The sequence below is a fragment of the Scomber japonicus genome, chromosome 7, assembly GCF_027409825.1.
Source record: "Scomber japonicus isolate fScoJap1 chromosome 7, fScoJap1.pri, whole genome shotgun sequence".
Classification (NCBI taxonomy): Eukaryota; Metazoa; Chordata; class Actinopteri; order Scombriformes; family Scombridae; genus Scomber; species Scomber japonicus.
Window position 1 is genome coordinate 8,032,172 of NC_070584.1, and position 26,327 is coordinate 8,058,498.

General features: G+C 39.9%; 3 protein-coding genes and 2 non-coding genes across 5 annotated transcripts in view; 2 read left to right on the forward strand and 3 right to left on the reverse strand.

Moving 5' to 3' along the window:
• Positions 1–7,288, forward strand: part of rab6ba (RAB6B, member RAS oncogene family a) — a 53,452-nt gene extending 46,164 nt beyond the window's left edge. Inside the window, exons 7-8 of the mRNA XM_053321902.1 lie at positions 857–923; positions 6,089–7,288. Coding sequence (XP_053177877.1) covers positions 857–923; positions 6,089–6,153 — 132 coding nt within the window. The 3' untranslated portion in view covers positions 6,154–7,288. The remainder of the gene's footprint in view (positions 1–856; positions 924–6,088) is intronic.
• A 4,743-nt stretch (positions 7,289–12,031) lies between these two features.
• im:7152348 (uncharacterized protein LOC559250 homolog) lies at positions 12,032–12,863 on the reverse strand. The gene is made up of 2 exons (XM_053322330.1): positions 12,517–12,863; positions 12,032–12,140 (listed from the first exon to the last, which is right to left on the reverse strand). Exons 1-2 carry the CDS (start codon positions 12,861–12,863, stop codon positions 12,032–12,034), a joined length of 456 nt encoding a protein of 151 aa, XP_053178305.1.
• Positions 12,864–13,881: 1,018 nt separating this feature from the next.
• Positions 13,882–13,953, reverse strand: trnap-ugg (transfer RNA proline (anticodon UGG)). The gene has a single exon. It is a non-coding gene; the product is annotated as a tRNA-Pro (tRNA).
• A 330-nt stretch (positions 13,954–14,283) lies between these two features.
• trnap-cgg (transfer RNA proline (anticodon CGG)) lies at positions 14,284–14,355 on the reverse strand. Its single transcript has one exon. It is a non-coding gene; the product is annotated as a tRNA-Pro (tRNA).
• A 726-nt stretch (positions 14,356–15,081) lies between these two features.
• cep63 (centrosomal protein 63) lies at positions 15,082–22,377 on the forward strand. Its single transcript, XM_053322331.1, has 14 exons — positions 15,082–15,315; positions 15,805–15,982; positions 16,247–16,342; positions 16,747–16,869; positions 16,964–17,077; positions 17,198–17,371; positions 18,511–18,656; positions 18,894–19,037; positions 19,934–20,036; positions 20,127–20,324; positions 21,263–21,349; positions 21,506–21,693; positions 21,768–22,083; positions 22,177–22,377. Exons 1-14 carry the CDS (start codon positions 15,275–15,277, stop codon positions 22,375–22,377), a joined length of 2,109 nt encoding a protein of 702 aa, XP_053178306.1. The 5' UTR covers positions 15,082–15,274.
• The last annotated feature ends 3,950 nt before the right edge of the window (positions 22,378–26,327 follow it).

Sequence of the window (26,327 nt, forward strand, 5' to 3'; positions counted from 1 at the left end):
CCCAGCAGGGCAGGTACTTAAAGGGGAACTCCACTCAATTTACACATCAAAGTCTGTTTACAGGGGTCTTTCGGGGTACTGCTGCCTACAGTATATGAAAAGCATTGTATAAAGCCACAAAGAGGGCTCATAAAAAGGTTAATACCTTATAAAAACTGAGATATGCCATTCCTAAAAATATCCTGTAGTTACAGATGATAGATGTGGTAATGTAGGATAAACCAAAGACATAATCAGAACGTTTTATTTGAATGGTATGTAGTATAGATGTCTGACTGGATGGGGATATCCTTTTTGTTTCTTTGTAAAGCTACAATTATTTCTCTACAGTACAGTTAATAAGTCAACTAAAAGCATGTTGGAGCGTGACCCTTTTACATTATAGAAGATTAGACCAATGTTATATGCACTAGGTATCATATGTTCATTTCAATATAGCTTGTAACATCACCCCTTCCTTCTATTTGTCAGTTACATTTTTGTTTTGTGGTAATGCAGCACAGACCTTTGAAATAAGTGTGGAATAATGTAACTTTCACAACTATATGCACATGCTTGATTAGAATGATTAGTATTCATCATTGGTGGAGCTTTTGATGATTAGTATTCAAGGATTTAACTAATCGAAAGCAAGCTTTTAGTCTCTACAAGTTTATTCCCTGATAAGAAAGAGTAATAATCTATGATGGTAATGACTGGATGGAACACTATTTTGCGACAGCATGTGAAACCTGTTACCACCTTTAAAGACATGGATGCCCAGTGAAAAGCCAGTAATCAACAAAAAATAAGATATAGTCAGTGTTGGTATTGTGTATCATGTATTTCAGTCCTCTTTCTCTTTCTTTCCTTACAGCTGTTTCGACGTGTGGCAGCTGCTCTTCCAGGGATGGAAAGTATGCAAGAAACAAGCAAAGAAGGGAGTATCCTTTAACCGACAGATACATGATCATATTATTAAAGTCCTCTTTTCATGGTATGAAAAGCTATTTAAAATAATCATGTGCAAGCAGGCTGAGCTCAGACCAAAACTTTTTTTTCCTCTTTTTAATCCTGATGTGATAGCATCATTCACTGCTCACTTCTAAATTAAAACAGTTCCAGGAATGAGCTCTGTATACTGGCACCTATTTAAATAGGTGTCAGCTACCTGTCCAATTAAATGTGTTTTCAGGGTGACAGTCCTGCTAAATGTTTTTCTGCACTGATGCCTGACAACTGCGGGAGGAGTGGATCAGTGAGGGAATAGGTGCCTGCAGGTTTGTCTATGGTGGGTGGGCAGGTTTGGGCTCATTTAAACCAGTGACAGGACCCTCGGCTTTAAGCCATCAGTCAGGCTGTGCTGCTGCTGCTGCTGCTGCTGCTGCTACTGCTACTGCTGCTGCATATAAGTCTCCTTACTAGCACCTCATATCTGTTGCTGTCAACTGAGCATGTCACTGCTCCACCTGTGGAAGCTTTGTGAGGGGTTGCAGCCATTAACTCCTCACTCTCATAAAATTTTAACAGCATCTTCCTTTTACTTGGAAAGTAGCAGTTATTACTTCAAAACAATTGAAATATCAGAGTTGTGGAGCGCATTTTTTCAGTGTCATGAATTATAAACACACCCACGGAATAGATATTATGAGTTTTGATTCCATTTAAGGAGTGAATCTGCTCAATATGCTCTCTGTGGAAATCTCCGCAGCATAGAAACGCACAAGTTAATATCTGATGTCAGAGGAGATAATTGCAGCGGCTGAGATGTGTGCACAGACATTAGCTGTAATTTTCATCAGTAACTAAAGAGAGAGCCCTCAGGCTGTCTGGGCTCCTCTCACACTCCTGCATTGATTTTCATCTCTGTAAATGTATCCAACAATAAGGCAGCTTTCACTTCACACATAGACACACTCATTTTTCTATTCAAAAACTAAAGAACCTTTTTTCACAGAGCACCAATTAGAGTCTTCTTTGATTTTATTTGAACCCCCTACAGTTCTATATTTACAGTAGTCTAAGCATTTAAAATAATATAGCTAATTTAATATACAATATCCCACTGTGAAGCTTTACAATATCCTCTTTTTTATTAGTTTTTTTCTCTTGAAGAGAGTTTTTGTTGATAAATAATAAACATAGTCATAAAATAAGTGATAAACCTTTCAAATTTAATTCAGTGACTTTATACCAAGTTTGCCCACTAACACAGGTTGCAACACTTTCTAAGCTCTTCAGTTGGTGTTAAATCAAGTTAGTCTAGACCACCCCACAACACACAGGTCACTAGATATACATATACATCTCCCACAGGCCAGGTTTACAAGTTATTTAGTTTTTATCCTTCAACAAAAGTGATGAAATTGCTCTCGACAAGCAGATGTGTCAATACTTCAGATTTGGCAAACTCAGTCATTAAAGAACACATTGTCGTTAAATAATGCTCACATGACAACATGTAAATTTAAAGTTTTAGATGTTGCAAACATTCCTTCTTTTCATATTGGTCTTCCAGAGACCTTAACGTGCCTCCAGTCCACGTTCTATGCAAAAATGTATTCCAAACGTTTATAAGTGTAAGTGTATATATGAGGCTTCAATCAAGTACTGAAACTATATTATAAATTCACAGTTTTTTAAGGAGTATATTCCATAACTAGGTATGCCCAGCCACCCTTGTATTCTTTTAATTAGCTCTCACATTTTCATTAGTTTTTAACATTACATTAAATCACTAATTCTGTTGTCAGTTGCAACTAAACTCTGTGGGCATTTTTTCTCATGTATATAAACCAGCCGCATTTAATTTTGTCACCGGTTCTCTTCTGACAGCACCAGTCCTTCATATCCTCCTCGACAAACAAAGTAGGGTGCCATCTCTATGGTAACTGTGGGGAAATTATGAAATTGCCTTTGATTTTACCATGTGCATATAATTCTGTCATTACTCTTTCGGCGTGAAGCCGTCTCACAGGGCGTCCTGATGAACACTGCAGCATTTATGTGCTGTAACTTCAACATAAATCAAGACGCTGACCTCGGCGTACTGAAGCAATGCCTACATTTGGTCTCCCTGTGCATTACTGATTATAGCCCACTCATCATTTACCGGGAGTGGGAACAGCCTTTACAAACTGCATGACCTCAGTAATAAACTCAGTAACCTAACAGACCTCTGAGCTGTTGCGATCACCCTTTTTGCGCTTTATATTGCAGCCAGCCATATTTCCTGCTTATAATGCATCACTCACATCCAGCCAATTACGTTTATCTCTCTTCCTGGTTTTTATCTTGATTTTAATGAGCTGTAATGGAGGTGGGAGTGAGCGGTGTGAGGTGGAGGTGTAGTGATGGATGGGTGGTGATGACAGTTCCGCAGCATCTCTTCGCCTCTGCTGACATTGTCGCTTAATGGAGCAGCTCCTCTGTTGTTATTGCATTGTGAACAGTATTGATCTCACTGATGGAAGGGAAGAAATAGGCTCTGTCTAGGATACATACCTTCCTCATATATGTAAGTGTCTGTTGTTTATTTAAACACTAAATATTTACATTGCGTTAAGTTACGATTTTGTGGACCATAATAGGGGAAAAAAAAGAAAGCCAAAGTAGATGAAATAAATCATAAGCTACAAAAATATGAGAGGGGTACGTTTCATTCACTGTGGTTCAACTTGTGTTTCTAGAAAATGAGTCTTAGGTTTATGAATTTCATTATCCACAGTATGCTCTCTTTTCCCTTTAATTGCCTCTTTTAAATTGGGTCACTCTGATTTATGGTCGCGTGTCACGGCCTGTGGGTCAGTCTTCTGCTCTCTCTCGCTCTCTCTCTCACTCTCTCTTTCGGAGAATAATTTCCTTCCTAGTTAATGTGTATTACCACCTCTGCAGGTCTGCAGACAGAGAGTGTGAAGTGGATGCTTGACCCAGATCAAGTGCTGGGGTCATTTGATGTTAATGAGAGTCCAGAAAAAATCCCACCTGACTCATGTTTAACCCTGATATAAAAAAAAGACAGTCAAGGAAAGGTGTTTTTTTTTTTTTATTATTATTATTATTGAGCGTGTCTTTGTAAAGGCAAAGCAATGTGAAGTGGTTACTGTACAGCTAAACTCACCAAGCCAACCTTTGTGCTTTTAGTATAAATCACAAAATATGGCTGCGACGGAGGATAGCGTTGTTTTCCACCTAATTGAGACCCCAAAGAATCATTCAGATACTCCTAGTAGAATTAATTGTGTTGTCAGCTTCATGCACGTTCCTGTGCTGCCTCTTTAACATGATCAGGCATAGGCCCCAGAGCAAGTATCTAACCGATGTCTCACATTTAGCTTTTTCCACCATTTGATTAGATATAATTTGTTAAGCTGCTCTGATCAGTTATATTCATATTAACAATGGATCAAATAACTATCTGTACTCAGCTCATTGTTTTAGTTGTTGCCCACATCTTAACTGTTTTGGTTCAATCTTACTGCTCTTAGCAAGTGATGTTTCCAGCAGCAGCAGCAGCAAGTTAAGAAACTCCAATAAACCCAATGTATACTACCTGCCCAGCACAAAACAGTTAGCAACTAGCTGCTGAACATAGTGGAGCATTTAGCTGCTTAAGAGATGTGATATTGATTTTGGATTATATTCACTTGGATGGCCAAAGACATGACTAAAAATGGATGCTAATGTTGCTCCATGTCTACTACACGTATAATAAATAGGAAAATGTTTGCTAACACATCCGTCATATTACCTTAAAAAGGCAATAATATGTCAAAGTTGTGTTTATAGGTTTAACATATCATTTCAAATCAAAACATTTCAGTCTCCTCTAGTTGCCATGTTAAATCAATACTAAGCTCTCCATCTATTGTTTCACAGCTATTACAAGCTTGTAACTTCCTGAACTACTTTGGCACACCCATGCAACATGAAAGAATTATTACTTTTTTTCATGTACTATTGGCACAAGAATGGGACTCGTTGCTCACTGGTAAAGAGATACTGTGTAGGCTATACCTACAAACACACACACACAAACTCTTACGTATCAGAGGAGTAAAATATTCAGGTCTGAAGCTGCTCATTTGGTTTGGTAATGTCGGCTGCTGAGATAAAGTCTCCAGTTTCCAGATGGGAGCGCTCAGGTATATGTTGATCTTTTAAGACTGTTCTTCAATTGAAAAAATGTAACGATGACGTGCTCTCATAAAATATGAAAACCTATACTCCAACTGCTATATTTTACAGCTTTCACCAGCTTCAGTGCAGAGCCCCACTGTGGGATGGGCATTTGAAATCCACAGTGGGACCATTTTTTTCCACTCTCCCTTGCATACAATATGTAGGCCACAGTTTTTTGTAGGCCCCATCTTTATACATGCATAATGCTCACCAGAGAATGAATAATAAGTTAGAGTCTGCTGTTGCCACGTTCACCAGCAGCATTTGCAGTCATGACTTCTTGTCTCTTTAAGACAGAGGAGGTGTGCAGCTCAGTCTTACAGTGAAGGATAGCGGATTCAGTGGGAATGACATTCTGCACATTGTGAGGGAAAAAATGCAAAATCATTCTGACTCACAGCAACAACTCATTAACACTCCATTGTGAATCAGCTTTAATTGTAGCACAGTGGTGCCAACGATTTTAGCCAACATCCATACTCAGTTTATTACCCCACTAACAATAGAGGAGATTTCCTATTGAGCTGAATATGTTGACAGAGAGGGGTTTTTTTAGGAAACAAATCTCCTACCATGTCTGAAAACTTAATTAGTAAATTGTATTGGAATAATGTTTTAAAACTGGATTTAATTGGTATTTTAGAATTGCTGATGGCCTTAACTGGAAATGAAATAGAGTCAAAGGAAATAGCACCATCTAGTGGTAGTAAAGTGGTATTACAGTCCTCCATTAAAAATGCAACCAAATGTTTTGGGTTTTTTTTTAACACAACATGGTGTAAAATTATAAGAGAACTCATCACTTTCTCTCACATTTCCACTGTTTACATAAGCTAATTGAATCATTCTGGTGCATGTTACTGAATACAGTCTGTATTTTGCTTGGTTATCCTGTCAGATCCAATGTTTCCTTAACGTTCTCTTCCAGTGATTGACATCAAGTTGGACAAACCGCAGGAGCCGCAGACCACTGAAGGCGGCTGCTCTTGTTAATACTTAGTACTACCCTGGAAAACATCATTTACACCACATGCTTGTTATGTTGCTTCCTATTGGTTAACCTGCAGTTGACTTTGCACGTTGAGAATCTGGCCTCCCCACCTGACTATTGGTCATTGGTTGGAACTAGCAATATGTGAATTTGGTTATAAAGTAGTGTAGCCTACTTTGTTAATGAAACTGCCAAAAAGTCTTAGAACTTGCAAAAAAATGGAAAAGAATCAAAAAAAGACAAAGATGTGAAAAAAGATCCCCAAGTTGCAGATTATGTGTATACCTTTTTTTTTTTAGTAGAAAAGGAAGTTTCCCCAGTTTCTTTTTGTATTTTTGTATATTCAGGGAAATCTCTCTGGAACGGTTGTCTTTTTAAAAGATGCAAACAACCAAGCTCTGTATTTGAGCGCTTGACAAGAGCAGATGGATTTAGACGTACACTTATGGATCCCACTGTTGTTATGGGTGTAGATTCAAAATCCAGCCCATACTACCCCAACCTTGACCACTCTTACCTAACCCTACATAGCCATTTTCAACTTTACACCTACACTTACGCATCTCGTGGCGTATAACCGAAACATGACAACACTTACGCCTAAAGCCTTCCGGTTTGGCGGACCAATCACAGCACTCCTGCCCGTAACCCCGGTGGGATCCACAATTTTGCGTTTATAGACGTTACAGGTCGAACTGAACAGTAACATCTTGAGTATCTAATGCATGCCTAGTTTTTGAGCATAGGTACTGTCTACCAGTGTACACGAGTTTGAATATGTAAATGGTAACATTACACCAGTGACTTAATGCACTCTGATAACGACTAGTCAAAGTCTCTTGTTTATTAACTGGATTTGTATACTTGACTTCGGATTATCTTTTTGTCGTGTGTGTGTAAATGTGTGCTTTCTGTATAGGCAACGTTAGAATGCATTTATAGAGGGCCACTGCCAAGTCATTCTTGCCACATTACTGACGGACTCTTGTTACCGTTTAGGTCACCGTTTGTTTGCAGTATGTCGTAGACCTCCCCCCACTCACGACAATATGACATCTGCTAGTGCATTGTGTGACATCTTGGTAGTTGTGATTATGATAGTCTGCACATGTAATGGAGCAGGTGGAGAGAATCAAAGCCCCTTGCCTTGTTTCACAGACGAACATAAACACAAAGTTCCCCCATGTGGTGATCTTTAATTGTGTAGACTTGAATTCAGGTTCTGTGAACAGACCAGACCTTTGACATTGTAAATCAGTGCACCATTTAACTTGGTGACGCTCATAACTGTTCATCGCAGGAGCAGTTTCATTCCTGACAAAAGACCAATTTGCACATGTAGACCTTTCAGGTTAATATGAAGTTTATGTAAAGCTTCATTGTAAATGTACAGTCACATAATTCAAGACTTGTCCGATTGTTGTAGAAACTGTCACGTAACGCGTCCCCACTGAGATGAGGTTTTCTTTGCTGCTTGTGTTTTAACTGACTACTGATGTTGGCGTTATGCAATGTTGCAACGTTGTTTCAATTTGGTCTTCTTTTGTTTTGTTTTTTGTTGTTGTTTTTTTTTAGAGCCAAGTATCATAATGTACTGGTGGGTGAAGTCAGCCAGTGATGAGAACACTACTTTGATTTGACTTGTCTTAGAAGTGAAATCTTACTGCACTTTTTAAGAACATGTTTTAGAATTAGCGTGACAGTGTAAGTCTTAGAAACATGGTAATGTAATCTCCATAACATTTGGAGTAATGTGTCTGTAGAGTAGAGTAAAACGTTTATCAATTGTTCACTTGTGTCCAAAAAGGGGAGCACTCTTGTGAAAACTAGTGAGTCTTTTAACCCACATAATGAGCCAAATGATAATAATGATGATGATGATAACAATAATAATAATTATAATAATAATAATAATGACAATAATAATAATAATAATGGGAGACAGAGTTGGATCCAGTATCACAAGAGATCTGGACTGGAACGCACTCTTTTGTGGGTTTGGGAGTGACAAGGACAGGTTGCATTTCAAGTTATATCCCCTCAAAATGACAAAAAAAACTTTTACTCATCTTTTTTTCTTTTTTGTTTCTGTGCAGAATATTTATTATGTTGAAACAGGAATGTACAACTCTCATTACAGATCACACAGCCTTGTAAGGAGAGCATGTTCTCAGAAATGAGCTGGGTATTTATTTTTTAAATGAGGACAAAATTATTGATCAGTTGCTCCTTTGTATTTATTCCCCTTAAATTTGAAAGTCGAGCCCATCTTTCCTTTCCTAAAGGCCCGTATTAACATTCCCTGAAATGGACCAAGTGATGCGACAAATGTCTTTGGGTGTAAGGGAGGGGGGGGTCTGTCATTTAAGGATGGGGAATGGCCATGGCCATTCCCTGAGGGTGTGTATGTTCTGTCACGGCTCTGTGCAGCAGACCTGATGAGACCTATCAGAGCTGGCTCTCCATTCACACTGTACAGAGATCTAGCATGTCTCTCCAAATGATTAATAAAGATGTCTTATTACCAAAGTCATGCTGAGTCCTTTTCTTTCTTGAGCTTTTCTTTAATCATATACTCATCTGAGGTATCAACCATTCATCCTCCTCTCACTGTGTTGTGGCTTCTTTCATAAGTCTCTTTTCCGTAACTGTTTTGATCGATTATCATCATAGAGGTCATCAGTAATGAAGCAACAGTTGTGCCAAACAAGTGTTTTAAACATGTTGTGGCCTGTGTGGTTTCAAGTCAGACACAACAACAAGTATCTGTGGTTTCCACTGATGACTCGATCATGTCATCAGTATCACCTACTGTACTGATCAGGGCTGAATGAATGGGGCAATACAGCAAAAATGTGCCATTAAATTAGTTTATTTACTATTTGTTTAAATATTAATTTATTGAATTAATTGAATAATAAAATAGTGGTGTTTTCAGATTATTTTCTCGAATAATTAACTAATTGATAAAGTCTATGAAACATCAGAAAACAGTAAAAAAATATATATCATTTGATTACTACAATGTTGAAATTATTATTATTATACACTATATTGAAAAACATTCAGATTACTTTCACATATGATCAAGAAAAGAAGCAAAAACAGCAGCAGTAAATTTGGACTATGGGCCTCTTTATAAGAAGCCACCCTTACAATGTCACTTATATCCTGCTTTAGTAGTGCAAACTGTTGTACAAAACTGATTTGCAACTACTACCCCCCCCCCCCCCCCCCCCCCCCCCCCCCACCCCAGCAGCTGTTCCCTGTACCCAGTGCATAAACAAGTTTTGGTATTATCACAATTATCACATACTACCAGGACTATCTGTGTTTGTTTAGTTCCTGTTTTATTTTTGAAATATTTACTGCTTGTGTTTTTGTTATGTTCTTACTTGTGATTAACCTGTGATTTTCTCATGCATTTCACCTGTGTTCTGTTTTACTTACCTGTGTTCAGTTGGTTATCATCCCTTGTGTACTTAAGTCAAGCTTTCAACTCAGTCCTTGTTGAGCCATCTTGTCTGTTACGTCCTGTTCTGCAGCTTTTGGAATGTTTTCTTTTAGCATGCACATCCTGAATAAAGACCTTTGTTTCTCGTCAGTCCTGCTTTTGCTCTTTACATTTGAGTCCACCTGCACTTGGCACTTTGTTCAAGTTCTAGACCAGTTTGTTGCACTTTTAGTCTCAAACTTCCAGTATTGCACAAACACATCACTCCTGGAGGTGTGTGTGTTTTATTCCAAGCACTCTAAGCACTTCCTGACTGTACACATAATCAAACAGGAATGTACTATTACTGGTTGTAATGGGCACTTCTGTGGATACTGTCTTGCACCATGTGTTTTTCCTCACACTAGATATATTTGTGGCACCTGATGTGATAAGTGCCTCATTACTCAGTGTGAACAAACCACACTGCAGTGGTCGAATATAACTAAGTACATTTACTCAAGTACTATACTTCAGTACAATGGGTTCTTGTTTTTTCCATGTTATGCTATTTCATACTTCATTACATTTAATAGGGAAACACTACTCTTCACACAACTACTGTACATTTAACTCACAGTTACAGTTTGTAGTCCTGTTTGTAGTTGACATATAGAAAACGTATGGTCAATTCATAAAACGTGATGCATTGATTTTGATCATAGATATAATCAACAGTATATCAAACTAGCTCCACCTTAATCAGCTACAACACTAATTATTTTGTTACCGCATCAGTAATTACTATTGTTGATGATACTTTAGTGAGCTTTTTAGTGCAAGACTTTTACTTAATAGAGAAGCTTATTGTATTAATGCTACAATGCAAGTAAAGGATCTGAGCTGTTCTTGCACTAACACTGCCAGCCTACACCGGGTGTTGTTTCCCGCTCTGCTCCACCCTGGTCCCAGTACTACCAGCACTGCATTGGGAGCCCGTAAATAGATTGCGAAACTGAAACTGGTGGTGTGCCATTTTCACAACCCTGTTTGTTTGTTGATTCATTGTGGTGCTGCTGCTTCCCCGCTGTGGTCCAGACTGCAGCTGTGGCAGCCAACACTGTGCTGATGCCAGTTCATTTAAGACTTGGATGCAGCTTCCGAGGGAGGGGGGTGGGGGGCTGGCATTATGGAGGAGATGATGTCAGTCGCTGTGATGATACTTCACCGTGAGAATCCATAAATGGCAAAATGACTCATCTATCTATCAAAATATGACTGAGTGTAATTCACAGGCTTACAGTTGAAACAGCCTGTTATGACTTGTAGGCTACCAAACCAGCATGACAACCAACAGATTTTTCTTGCTCCATCCAGGAAAATAACAATGACCTTAATATGAATGGGATGGAAAAAGCAGTAATGTCTCAACTGTAACCCTGAACTTTAATTTTACTCTGCACTGTCAAGGCAAACCCTCTTTTTTTTCAAAATCTCAGAATGGTACGTTCTCCATGTTTTTGTGACCATATGGTAACACAAAAGAATAAAGGTCATTTTCATGAAAGTGATGATCCGCTATTCTAATATCATCCAACGTGGAAAACTTGCCAGATGCTCGATGAATGCGGTTTATAATCTGCTTTCATGGTTCAATGAGTCTTTTGTGAAATGCCTTTGTTGTATATCGAACCCACAGAAGAAATTTTCACATTATGCTGTTTAGAAAAATTTCTTCTGGCTTCACTTGCTTTCAGTCAAGTAAATACTTGATGCGTCATAAATGATGTACAGAGATAAGAAGACATTTGTCATTTGTTCTCTAGAAGCTATGAGCCTGTAGAGAATGATTCTCTCAGGTAACAGTCGCTTCACAGTAACAGTGTTTGATGGCCAGTAAATAAAAACACATACAAAATACTTTAAAAAATATTTTTTATTAAATACTCTGACAGCTAGAAACAGTAATAAATTATATTCAGTGTTCAGCAGTGGGCACGGAAAAGGGAACGTCCTCAGGAGACCATCTGTTATGAGGGGGTCTCAGGGTGTTAGTCCCACTGGGACAGCTGAACCAAATCCCACAGCACCAGCTGGGAGAATTAAGCCTAGAATAAATAATGGGGGGGGACAGGGAACCTTTGGCTGAGGACTAAACAATGTCCTGACTGGTACACAATTGGATTCTCGGTCCTAACGGCTTCAACTTTCCTTCCACTGACAAAGGGTTGGTCTTCTTGTGACATCTACCCTCCGTTAACAGTATCCTGAGAAGCGTGGCAGTTCTTGGTCCAGCCTTTGTCTTTTTTTAAACTGTCTCTTCAGTTGAAAGCCTGCGCCAGGATTTCATCTCCCTTAAAATGACAACAACAAAAATGAACATTAATACCCACATTTTCTACAAAATTCTTCCTTGTTGTCACAGCCGTTTATCATTAAGTCAGAACTTACACATTGGTGCCAGGAACGATCCTTTCTTGCGGTTGCTTTGTCAAACTGAACTTTTTGAAGAATGTGCGGAATCTGAGCTTTGTTCTGGAGGACCCTGAAGAAACGCTGAAAAGCAAAAGTTCACATGTTAGATGGTATCTTCCTCCGGGAGGACGTACAGTAGCTCTGCAGAGCACAGGTGCTAATGAGGCTGCTTTGTGGACAAATGCACTGATTAACACAGACCTGTGAGAGGCTTGGTATGGCTGGAATTTTTGGGATTTAGGTTACAATTCTTTAAATTCATCACCAGTTCATGAGTAATGCTGCTCTTAAATTCTTTTTTTTTTTAAAAACATGTTTTAGCTTTAGGAGAAAACCCCCCACATCTTAAAGCTTTCTGTTGTTAATTTTCTGAAAATACCCCAAAACAAGAGGAAAACTGAACCTATGTTTACTTGTGTTCATGTCCACATATGTCTGTTTACGCTGCTGTACCTACCATTCTGCTTGTAAAGCAGGCTGTTGTTTAGCCTCCATCCTCTCCTCCTCAGCTTCTTGTTTCAGCCCATCCTCCTCCTCCTCCTCAGCTTCTGCTTCCTCAGGTATCTGCTCCCACAGCTTGCTGTCAACCCACAGGGCTTCCTGCAGGCTGAGGCCGCGACCTATGCAGGTCACCCGACGACACAGAGGGCAGCCCACTGTGAGCAGCCCGCTCCTGGTCTGCGATATGGTCTCCAGGCACTGGTCGCAGAAGGTGTGTCTGCAGTGGAGCACCCGGGGGATCCTGTCCATCCGAGAGTAAGGCAAGAGGCAAACGCTGCACTCGCTGTCCTCACACAGAACCATTGTCAAGTCGAACTGAGGGTGACAGACTGTGATGAAAAGGATGAAAATGACTCTCTGGATTATCAGGAACCTGAATGTCCACTTTCCAGTAATTGTCTATGGTTAAAGTCTTGTTGAAATAGGTGGTTGCTGCACTTTGCTTCTCCCTGTTAAATGAAAGTGTGTTTGTAAAAGTGCTTTTTCACAGTGGAAATAATTGTAGGGCAAGAGATTTTTAGCCATATTGAACTGTAAATATATGCATTATTTCCTAATGTCTAATGTCCACTGATAACTCTCAGATAAGACTTCCATTATTCTGTTATTGGTGACACCATATTAATAACTAACAATGAGAATGAGATGCAGATTGAGTGTAGTCTTCACTGTGCACTGACAAGACAGAAATCTTAAAAATTGAGAAAATTAAAGCTGAACAATGAAACAAATGACTAATATGTGTCCCATAAATATTGCCCCTATCTTACATTGTTGTATTATTCCAGATATTCATTATAAATACAGGAAAATCTAATAGAAAACAAAACAGTATCCACCTTTAAACATGAAATATGTTGAAAAACACAGAAAATGTATCAATGTATTAAGTACTTACAGGTAGCTTGTTGATAATAAAATATTCCCAGAAGAGACTCGATGCTCCTTCAGACCTCTATCTGAGTATTGTCCCTTTGGACTGTACAGCACAGCCACACAGCAGTGAATGGAGGACAGAGCAGCCTCGTCTGCCGCCTGTTAGAAGTGTCTGGTGTGTTTGAGGGGGCGGGACAAAAACGGGGAAAACCTTCACAGCATAACAGCTGGGGAAGCAGAGTGGTGGAGACGCTCTTTGTTTAGTGTTTGACGGAGGGCAGCTGGAGAAACGGGTGTGGAGACAAGTGTTGAGAGTGAATAGGAAAACAGTGTTAACGGACGTAGCGAGCTGCTCCCCTATTCAAAGCATGAAGCACATGATGATAAGCGTGGGTTTATTAAAATATAAATAAATGGATGAATGCATTGTCCTAGACAAAAAGGTGGGCTCGTCCGGGATTTGAACCCGGGACCTCTCGCACCCAAAGCGAGAATCATACCCCTAGACCAACGAGCCACGCATGACATTTTGAAGAGTTACGTTTATATGTCTGATCAGTAGTCAGTTTCTTATGGCTGATGTTTATTAGTTTTATGCATATGTATTTATGCTGGTTACACTATTAAGCTCTGCACCGTTCAAAAGCCATTTACATCCAGTATATCTGCGGATAGCATATCAGTTCAAAGCCCGTAGCTCACTGGTAGCTCATGTTAAGGATAACGTTACTTCCCGGTGGAGAACAACGCATTCAATTAACGACATGACACCACAGTGTAATTTTAAAAAGTAGTTTGAAACGGAAGCTTTGCAATAGCATATTGTTAGCTGTGCGTCCAAAATAATGGGCTCGTCCGGGATTTGAACCCGGGACCTCTCGCACCCGAAGCGAGAATCATACCCCTAGACCAACGAGCCACGTGTTCATGTGGGGCGGTGTACGCAATATAAAGATCTGATCAACAGACGGTTTCCCTTAGTTATTGTTACGCCAATAATTGCAATCCCTGTTGCCATTTAGCCCCAAACTAACACAAGCATATGGAAAGAAACTTCACTAGTACGCCATGTATTAAAAGCTGTATTTTACTAATGCAGCACCTTGTGAAGCAGCTGTATAAATTGTACTTGAACATGCGAACGGATACTGAAAGCCACCTGTGACACCCCAGCACTGAGTTATTCAATTGAGAACGGTGTTACCTACGCCATTCTGGGGACAGGGGGTGAAATTAAGTTGTATATAAAGCTATCTGTTAAAAAACGCGATGTTGCCGCCTTAACAACAGGAAATGCGTTGTACCCAATCCCACAACGCGCTTTATTTTCCCACCCGCATTCTGAGAAGACCCGCCTTACTCTGCTTATGATTGGCTCTGATTCTTATATGCTTATCCTACTGCTTAAACTCAACCAACGAAGGCAACTGAGGCAACGAATACCAACCAATACCAACCAATCAGAGGCAGAGTAGGGCGGGTCTTCGCGGATTACTGGTGGGAAAACAGTGTGTTGTACGGGGAAGTTCAGTTAAGGATGTAAACTGAAGAAGTTAGGCACCAAAAATACTTAAATTTGGTAGTTATCATCTGCAGATCAAATAAGCCTTGTTATAATTTAAATTGGGATTATTACTGACAATGAATTTCACCACGCAACGTCAGCCCTGCTTGTTTAGCAGGTAATGCGTAATGCTGTCACTGAGGTTGCTAGGCAGGTCAGGTTAAACTAGCTGGTAGCTAACTTGAGTTAGCTGAAGTTAAAGCGTTGTCTCTAGAACCAGTCTGCTGTAAATTATTCACAACACTTGAATACAGTGACCATCACTTCCAACTAGATGGAGGCGTTTCTAGGAGCTCTGCAAAATCCTGACCTAAGGTAACGTAAAGTGATGAGGAGCTAACTAACTTCAACTCATTTCTTTGCATCACATAACTTCAGACTTTGTGATGTTGAGTTCTTTGAGTGAAAACAACTTCGATATGTAAACGACGCTGTTGTTAGCTTTAGTGGTTCAGGGGAAAGGTCAGGGAAAAATAAATAATAATATTTAGCGGCTGATTCACCACCCATACTTACGAAAACGTGTGAGACATCAACTCAAAAACTAGATTATTATCATCATTATTAAGATTTGACAAGTCTACGTATAGTAGTTAAAGTGGGTAAATCTGAAAGTGGGAGGTATGATGTCTAGCACTTTGTTTATATAAGTGCAAATAGTGAAAAATGGACAAACAGCTGCTAAATATAATTATTGTATGTTTACCCTAACTTTCACCTTAGCCCTGAAACTGGAGCTGACTTCAGCACTGTGATATACAAGAGATCCTTCTAACATCACCTTGTTTTTTGATCCTACATCAGCTCAGTGCTGTCATCCTGTGAGCCAGAGCTGCAGGAGCTGATGCGACAGATTGACATCATGATCAACCATCAGAAGAGAGAGTGGGAGGTTGAGATGAAGGCCATGGGGCTCCGTCTGAAAAGTGGGGAAGAGGAGCTGTCGACTTCCAGGGATCTGGTTGATCGGAGGGATTTGGAGGTCAAGTAGAAAACACTTCTTCAACTTAGATTGTAGAGTTATATCACTGAAGTGGGGTTTTTATGATTCAGTTAAAAGTTTCACCTCTACACTGATGTCTTACTTTTAGTTGATAAGAACTGGAAGGCAAAGCATATTCTGTTAGAAATATTTACCAGAGCATTTTGAATTAAAGCCATGTGTTGGTAACAGGGAGAGATGGCATATGGTAGCAGCCATTCTCCATTTATCTTAACTTACATGAACTCACCATCATGATTATAGATTGGAGTGCTCCGCAGGCAGCTAGAAGATATCCAGACTGGACGACAAGAGTCAGTCACCAAGTATGAGCAAAAGCTGCAGATAGTCCGTGAAGAGGTGAGATACAATTACATAACTGATCAAGCATGTGTCAGTTAACTGATCAGCACATTGAAGTATACATCTTGTACTTTTACTTTTACCTTTTCCACATATTAAACATGGTAGTAGTCAACCATAAATTTGCAAATCAAAGAAAGGCTACAAAAAGAAAACAGTCATTTTTATCCTTGCAGACTACTTAGATCTTCTGACCCTATCCTTAACCCTGACAACATAATGCACAGCTTAGTCAACTTAAGACAACATCTGATATTGATCAATGTGAAGACTAAGGGCAAAGCATTCAGTTTTCAAGGTGTCTGAAAAATATTTGAATTTAAAAATGCTTTCTCACACATTTGTTGGTGAATGGATTTATATAGTAAATGAAACAAAGCTTTACGAGATGTCTCCTGCAGCTAGATAAATTGAAGAGAAGTTATCACAAGCTTCAGCGCAAACAGCTCAAGGACACCAGCAGAGGAGCAAATACTAAAGAGACAGATCTCTCAGAGGTGACCCGGCTTAGTGAAAAGATTGAGGTACAATACAACGCTCCTTTTTTCACCTACACATTGTCCTTTACTGCTATCTACTGGTAAATTGGAACATAACCATCCTTGCCTCTCCTTGCAGGAGTATCAGCAGTGCTCTGTAGAGTGGGAGCAGCAACGCCACCAGTACCAAACCCAGCTGACAGCACTGGAGGTCCAGAATAAGAGCCTGACTGATGAACTCATGCACATAACAGTACAAGCAAATTAATAGCTTAAACATGTAACTTAAACAGACAGAGTTTACTGCTGAAACAACATTTTCCTGCTTTGACAAAAGAGATTTCACATTGTTTGTCCGTCATTTGATTTCCAGTCTCAGTGGGCATCCTGGCAGCAGGAGAGGGAGCACAGGGAATGCTGCTTAGATGTGCAACGTCTGCGTACTCAGCTGGAGAAGGCTCAGAGCAGCCTGCACTCACAGGAGCTGGAACTGCTGCGCCTCCGACCCCTTGAGACGTGGCTGGGACAGTACCAGAGAGAGCAGCAGGTTAGCAGAATGGCAGCGTCAGATTATGATGATAATGATGGGCCTGAAGGCAACACTTTTTGCAAGACCCACTACAATCCCATAAGAGTGGTAACCATGTGATTTGGGGACACGTTTTGAGCCGTAGCTGCTAAATATAAGACATAACACACACATTCATGGAATACAGACACATTAGCACACACAACTGTATCCTGTAACACCGTATAAACACAGTATTGGCTTATTTGATATAGACACAGGCTTATAATTCATATTAGAATTAGAATTAGAATTAGAGAGACACAGTTACCAAGTGTTACAATACAGTTTAAATCTTTTCTGAGACATTTATTCCCTTTTGTAGCACATTCATCAGTCTCACCTAGTCCAGTTTACAGTCAAACTCACATTTAAAAATGAACAGATGTTTCAAATTTGCAGTTTTTCTGGGAGGTTTCACAAGTCTGTTTAACACATTTAATTTCATTACACATTTGAAAAGACAACTGTGAAAATCATTTGTTTTACAGTACCAGTCAAAAGTTTGGACACACTTTCTCATTTAAGTGAAGGAGAAGGTGTGTCCAAACTTTTGATTGTCACTCTGCAGTGTTGCGGCGTGAAAACAGCAGGCATGCGATGTGTGCAGGTCTGAATGAACTTATTTTAGAGGCCTGGGGTTTCAGTGTATCAGGCACATGCTTTCTTGGCTGCCAGTTTTTGATAAATATGTTAGAACAGTAATTTGTGTTATAGTACTAGGGATGCTGCAGTGTGGGTCAGCTTGTGTGTAAATCTGTACCAATATACAAACAAGGGAAATATGCAAAGAATCAGACAGAGGAAAGCTTGATGGAAATAGTGATGGAAATAGAAGAATTAATGTTTTCCACGATTATTCAGTCACAGCAAGGACACCAACATAATTTAGAACAGAATGTCTGTCCCAAATGAGTGTGACAGTGTGTTTTAATATGACCATTTTACCTTATAAAACTGCCTTTGAGTACCATGAAAAGTGCTCTATAAATGAAATATGATGATTATTATTAAATACTCATATTAACTTGGTTTAAGAACGCCAGCAGATTTGTGCAGCAGTCTAAGAGATTCAAATGTCACTTTATCAGCTGATTTTACCCACTGCTCTTCAATAGGTACACTCCGAGGAAAGGCAGGAGCTCCACACCACGCTGGACTCTCAGGACACATTTGTACGCAGAGCCAGTCTTGAGCGCCAAAGGCTTCGCAACGAGGCCGCCAGACTCAACCAAGTACTGGAAGCCAAAGATCAAGTCATTCGGTGGGTGGATGTATAAATAAGCTCCATTTACCATGCAGTACAGCAACACACACACAAGAGGGCATTCTATACTCTCATTTTAGGTTGGATGCATCAGAGAGTAGATACACTACAAAAAGTTCAGTGCTTGATTACTGCCTGAAAAGAGTTTATATATGCAGACCGCATTGTAAATACAATATTTTAATTAAATGAAGCTGTTGTGTGGATGTTTATTGGATGTTCTTGTGTGTGCAGCTCTCTGGAGGACTGCCTGTCAGTTCACGGCTGTGTTGGTGTGGAAACCCTCAGACAAGACCTGGAGAAGACTGCAGCCAAGCTTCAGTGTGCTCAAGCATGTGAGGTTCATCTCAAGGCTGAAGTGGCGTGTCTGAAAGAAAGGTGAATGCTGGTCTCATTATCATTAAGACTGCTTTATAATAATAATAATCTTATTTATAGGCGTCTTTCAAAGCACTCAAGGACACCTTACAATCACACATGCAAACAAACAATACATCAAACATCATAGAATAAGCAGACCAGAGATCTAGAATATTAAGTTGTACAATAAAAAAAAGGGAACTCATAATCATTATGAGGCTGAATATGCTAGTCAGAATAGGTGTGTTTTAAGGCAGCATTTATTTGTATAGCTCATTTCGGCAACAAGGCAGTTCAAAGTGCTTTAAATATACATGAAATGCATCAAGACAGAATATAAAAGCGACTAGTCCGACCAATACTGAGTTTTTCGGGCAGATACCGATATTAGGGAGTTTCAGAAATCCAATATCGATATACTGGCAGATAATATTTTATATACAGAATATATAGATAAACACATGATCCTTCAAACCTAATGAAGGTATGATATTTTACAGTTTAACAATACATATTATTGTATAAAATGGCATCAGTGCACCAATGAATTGCACTGATGGAAGTATGCAGTCCTAGTAACATTACTGATGTGGGCTTCATAAGATAATGTGCTGTCCAGGTTGACACACCGACTCTTAACTTGAGAGGTTGGTGGAACAATGGAATTGTCAATAATTGGAGAGAAAGTGTTGGATCTTGCTGGATTTGAGGAGGACCTCAGGAGAACCATGATGAAATTTCTAGTAAGCAGTCAGAAAGGGAAGTGGATGACAGAGTGGACCTAGGCTGAGTGGATAGATAGAGTAGGGTATCATCTGCATAACAACTGAATACCAAATTTCCTGATAATATGACAAATAAGTAAAGATAGATATTTTGCCTCATTAACATTGGATGTTTTGTGATTCACTCAGACTGGAGAAGGTGAGCCGACAGAGATCAGACCACTCGAAGGCGGAGCAGGAGCTGAGGACCATTAAAGCAAATTATGACACTTCTGTTGCAGAAATGAAAAAGGTCAGAAAACAACAAAAAAACATATTTTCATTGTCTTAACATTTACCCGGTTAACATCTATGATACCAGCTGTTTGAATTCATTCTGTAGCTCAGAGAGGAGCTTCTGAGAGCCAGGCAGACTCACAGCGGAGAGGTGGAAGGCATGAGGAAGGAGGTGTCCAAGCTGACCGGTGAGCTGCACCAGAGAGACCTCGCCATCTCCAACCTGAGCGGCTCCTCGTCCAGCGTCAAGCAGCAGCTCCGTGGCGAGCAGGAGCGAGCAGAACATAAGACAGCTGAGCTTCAAGTAAGCAAGCAGAAGAGCAAATATTTGGTGATTTAAACTGTCAAAACAGATTCAGCTCTCTTTAGTGCAGATTGTGTAAAGCTGTGCTGAGATTATAATAGGTTTATAATCCTGACATGGGGTACGTGTGTTAAAGCAATGGTTTTGTGTCAGTTGTCATGTTCGGCTTTCTTTTTTATTCAGACATGACAAGAGCATTTTAATACTCACAATGTTTATCACCTGGTGTGTGAGGATGTTAAATTTCTGCTTCTTACAATGAATCCTTCATCAATTTTATAATTTATTAGTCAACTCCTTTTAAAAAAAGGATCAGACACTAGTTTAAATCCTGTTTCCTTACGTGCTTATGTAAAAAAGATTTAGCAAATGTAGGTTTGGGGACTGGACATGTCATTACAGTTTTACCCTTTTGTTTCTTTTACTTCTTTTCCTTGCAAAGGAAGTGTTAAAACTTTATTGACAGACTAGTCTGATAGATCTGGCTCTTAATAAAGTGACCTAGATCTTGTATTTGTGATGTGGAAACTTGACGCTTTTAGTGCAAACGCTGCACCAGTCAAAGGTACTGACACACTTTCTTATTCAAGAGAGTGAGAAGCTGTGTCTATACTTTTAACTGGAACTGCATACAGAGAATGGACTTTCCTGTGAAGTAGGAGACATCTTGTGTCCAACAGATAAACTTTTGAAATTTATAATATTTGCGTGTTCAAGTAATTCTGGGAGAAAGAGGAGATTTTGAATTCATTTTTAGCATTTGAATTATGTGATCTGGCTGTTTTTGTGTGGAAAAAACAGACAAAAATGATCATTCAGAACTGAATATTTCTCCACATTTTGTATACATTTTTGTCTGCAGGAGATCTTTTAACAATTGCGTGTAAATGTTGACAATAAAAATTAACCACAATTTCTTGGCTCTCCAATTTTCTCAGATGAGTCAGGCCCAGCTGGACACTCTGCGAGCTGAGAACCAGCATCTGAAGAGTCTGCTGCAGAGTAAAGAATCTCACTCACCCAAGGTTTGTGTGCTTTGACACAGATTTTAGTCAGTCATCACATTATTTTACCGACGGCATCAGACAGGAATCTTTTCTTAATTTGGCTTTGGTGCTCATTCCTAAATTCCACTCATCTCTCTTTGATTTTTACTCCATGAATCACTCGTGTCTTCTCAGAGGAGGGATTCCTCACTCACTTCCCTGAGGGAGAGTTATGTGTCATCTCTGAGCAGCTTGGAGCAGGAGAATCAGCAGCTAAGGCAAGAACTTGCTGAGAAGCACGCGCAGCTTGGGCATCGGGACAAATATGAACGAGCCCTGCTGAGCAACGCTACAACTGACCAACCACAGCCTGCTCAAAAACGGTACATGGCAAACACACAGAGACACAACAGATCAAGAAATCAAACCCTGATGCATTTCTTGTTTTATTCTATAGCCACGAAGATCACAGACACAGGCAGGAGGTGCAGGCTAATCTCCAAGAGAACCCCACTCGTTACGAAGGCGAGATCCAGAGGCTCTTCAAACAGCTGCAGACCATGTCCCCGACCTCCAAAGAGCAGCCCTGCAGCCAGGCCCAAGACAGCAGGTCTCAATCAGCAGCATCCTCCTGCTCCTCCAACTCATCAGGAAGCAGAAGACTCACCAGGAAAAACTCAGTGCCAAACTTAAGCTCCAATGAATCCGCTGCAGAAGGACAGAGCTCCAGCTCGGAGTGCTCTCGAAGCTCAGTACCCTCTCCCTCGCAAATGGTGGGGCTTGTCAACATTTCAACTGTCCTTTTTTTGAAGCCAAGAATCACAATCATATCTCAATGTTGTGTGCTTTTCTTTCTTCTCTCTCAGGATCCCTTGTCAATGTCACCTGGAGATGTCACGGTGTCTCATTTCTTGGAGGAAGAAAACTTGAGGTCCAAAGAGCTGCTGCAGAGACTGGACACCTACATCCACGACATGAGAGAGAACAACATCAAGACGGCATCAAAGCACCTACCTGCTGGCTCAGAGCCCGAGCCTGCCCAGACGTCTGTACAGAGCAGTCAGTGATTGAGTAAGGTGGAATAAATAAGAAAACAGTGCCTTGAACAGAAAGACTACGTTCTTGTACTTAATTAGACAGTCAAGAATGGCAACAGAAGGGGCGTTTGCTGTCCGCTTGACTGACGAGACGTGAATCTATTCCGACATTTACACAGATTACATTTAAGATCAGCACGGCATCATGGAGCTCCGAGTTCACCCAAGTGCTTCTTAAGAAACTGTCAGAATGAGTGAATGTAATTCAGTTATTCCAGCAAACTCACATCAAACCACAGTGCTACACCCAATCCCTCTTGGTCCCCACAGTGAAGGCCAAGCTGTATGAAGTTACACATAAGAGGTAGTATTTGTCTCGCGTGGCTGCTTAGCTCAGATTTACTTCTGTCTATTATGTATTTATGTGTGTGCCAACAGAAGCTGAACATCAATTACGTGTTTATCCATGCGCCAACAAAAGCTGAATGAAGTGTTTGAGCTTTTCGAGGTAAATGTGTGTCTGGTCCCGCCAAAGAACAAGTGCTGACAAAGGCTGGTTGATTAAAGTTGCGCTTGAAGACACTGAGAAAATTGGAGTCGATATCTTGCAAGTGTAGATGTTCTGTGCCTGCATACGATGTAAAAGATGCAGTAGTTTGCATTTACAACCCAAAAAACCAGCCTGTCTATGGGATTGCACCACTACAAATCTGGTTAAAACTGTCATTATTGGCTTGAAACATATTTTGCGAATATATCTTTAATTTGCATTTTTGAGCTTTAAAGCTGCTAGTAAAGATTATTTTAACCACCAATTAATCTACCTGTTACTTTCATGTTTAATTATTCAATCACATAAGAAAGAAACAAAAAAATGCCTGTTACAAAGTGTCCAAAGAGTCATATTCAGCTATCGATAAGTTGACTCTAATTTAAGACGAGGAAAAGCAGCAAATCATCACATTTGGGAAACTGGATCTTAACATTTAAGGATGTTAGATGACTTTGATGATTATCAATGTTACTTATTAAGATCCCATCAATTGATTAATTGTTTCAGCTGTGGTTTGCTGTCTCACCGACTACCTCGGCCGACACGCTGCAACATGCAATCAACGTGCTCAGCTGTCTGAGCGGCTGCAAGCTAGTGGTCGCGGTTACACTGAATAAACTGTGAATCATGATGGTTGTCCACAAAACACTGGAGTTCATCCAGAGTGTTTGCCAATTATTTCAGAACGTCCATCAATTGTAAATCTGACGTACTGTAGAAATATTAGAGGTTCCATTGTTGACTCTAGTGCCTAAGACTTTTTGTCTTCTATTGTGTTGCATACAAGCTTGGACAACCTCAGATCTCTTTATGTTCCAGTCTTCTAACTGGGTAAAAAACACAAGAATATACTTGATTTCCAGAGCAGAGATACTTTCCACTGACGCACATTAACACTTGTGAGATTTTATTATCAAACCATGGTGGAAATTTGCCTCAGTAGTGCTTTTAAAGACTTGAGATGGCCTTTAGAAAATTGTCAAGCATTCTTGGCGCATTCGGTCATATTTGTATAACTCTAGGTCGGTTCCAGAAATCTGAGTTACTTTGTTGGGATTCTGACATTAAAGCGGCAATCCTTTACACTTTTCCTCGTAGGAGGCTGCATGCTCCAATTTTTTTTCTTTCCCTGGAATGCAGCGTTAACGCGCGCTTCGCATTTACATCCAGAGAAAAGAATGTCGTTATGAGCCAAAGGAGTGTCTGTCCTCCCTGCACGTCCATCATAACTGGGAAAATACCACATATGTACATGTCTGACCAGACGCCCCAGACACCAGGGAGAGAGAGAGGGCAGTTTCTACCGTCACTCTCCTTAACCCCACCATTTACTCTTCTACCAAACCCCCCCAGCACCAGCACCAGCACCACCACCCTGCAGAGGCCCTCCAACTAGTCCTGCAAAGATTCAGTGCAGGAATGTGTGCACCATGCCAATGCTGTCATGAACCTTCCCCTGCGGCCCTGCTTTGTCCTCATCATTAGCGCTCATGGAATGTTAATATCAAACATGTGGGGCGCTGAACCTCAGAAACGCTTGAAAGGCCAGGAGGGAAATAGTTATGTTTTATTGGCTCCTTAATGATGGACACACTGACTGAATGGAAATAAAATGGAAAACAATCTCAAGAAGTATGTGTTTTTTTGCATTTTTTGCCATCACAGAATTGCAACGAAGAAGTTCTGAAGTGCTGTTTCTGAGTCCAGTGACTTCTCACTTTGGTATTTGGTAGCCTGTGTTACTAGCACTGTAAGCCCCAACAAACAGCGCTAAGGAATTTGGCAAGGCAGGCATTCCTCTGGCTCGCTCTCTCTCTCCCTCGCTCTCTCTCTCCCTGGAGGTGAAAAGGTTTTTATATGTGGAGATTCCTTGAAGGGGCCTAGTAAAAGGGAGGAGGAGGGAGGCTGATTCAAGTCCAGGGAGAGTTTGGACAGCCTGTAAAGGACAGACTTATTTACGTAATGATTCACAGGAAAAATTTGCTTTGGGCTGCATGATGATTGAGTAATCGCTAAATTGATTAGCGTAATGAATTAAATTGCCCACATTAGACCCTAAATTCTATCAGGACCAATGTTAAGAGTGCAACTAGTAGAGTGATGCAAACAAAGGACAGCTTTCCTCTAAAGGAATTCATTCTTTGCCCTCTTTTTTGGATTACCATCATTTAGTGCCATTATATTATATTATGCTTTTAAACATTCCATCAATTAAGTTGCACTTCATCACGCTGACTGACTCGCAAGGAGAAAATGAAAAAGGAATGTTTAAATTGATGAGCAAAGGTTGAGTTATCCTGACTTTTAGTCTAAGGGAACACTTAGTTCTACATTCCCTATAATGCAACTCGATAGCATCTTATGCCTACATCTTCTAAACTCAACTCCTCCAGTTTGTAACACAAGCTCTGTGCTAAAAATGTGTAGTCTCCAAGCCTGATGACATCATCACTTATCTTTTTGAACTTCAGAAGACAAAATATTACAGTTTTCACAGGCTGAATAATACTGTGTGATGAGTACACTGTACTTGATGAGTAAAACGGGTGGAGTGCCCCTTTAGTAAGTATATGAGAAATGCTGAAAGTAGCTACTCTGGCAAAGAACTTGTGTCAGGCTTTAAGTGTCCAGTACAAAATCTTAAAAAATGCCTCAGCAGGTCTTGAACTTGAAGTTCTTCCTTGACCGTAGAAATAATAGTTGGACCAAAAACTCTTGACATAATTTCAACTCACAACACTTTTACTGTTGTAGCTGAAACATTTAGTCAGAGGTAAAAAGTTCAGTTTCTGACACTCCAAATGGTTACAACACAAATACTAAGATTACCCAATCTGAAAAAAAGGAAACCAACAAATTCCAGGATCACTACGTGTTTTTTAGTTTTAGCAATTTCCCCATTTATAATTCTAATAATATTAAATAACATGCAGTTTAAAATCAGTGGAATGAATACATTAGATTTCAGACCATAAAGATTGGAAAGCTCTGAGTTCATGAAATGAGGAAATGTTCATCTTCTGGGAAATGCAATGACGTGAGTTGCATACTGGACCATGATTGGCCCAATATACGTTGTGATGTCACAAATCCTGCTCGTAGATAGGTAACTTTAATTTAGGTTTATGGTGAGCAGAAATAAACTTTCCTCCTTCAGCAAGTAAATGTGAGAACAAATTCTGCACAAACATCATTCTACACGGAAAATAAAGGCTCCTCCAAGAGAAATAAAAATAAATGAAAACTTTTTTAAATGGAGGGCAACTTTAAATTCATGCCAGTACGTCATACAAATGGATTTTAGGTCAGGGAAAGTTACCAAAAATGGCTCCAAATGTGTGGTCAATCCAGATGTGCTGTTATGTCCTTGGGTGAGACTTGAGAAATCACCTGCTAAACATCATTATTCTCACTTTCACTGTATTAT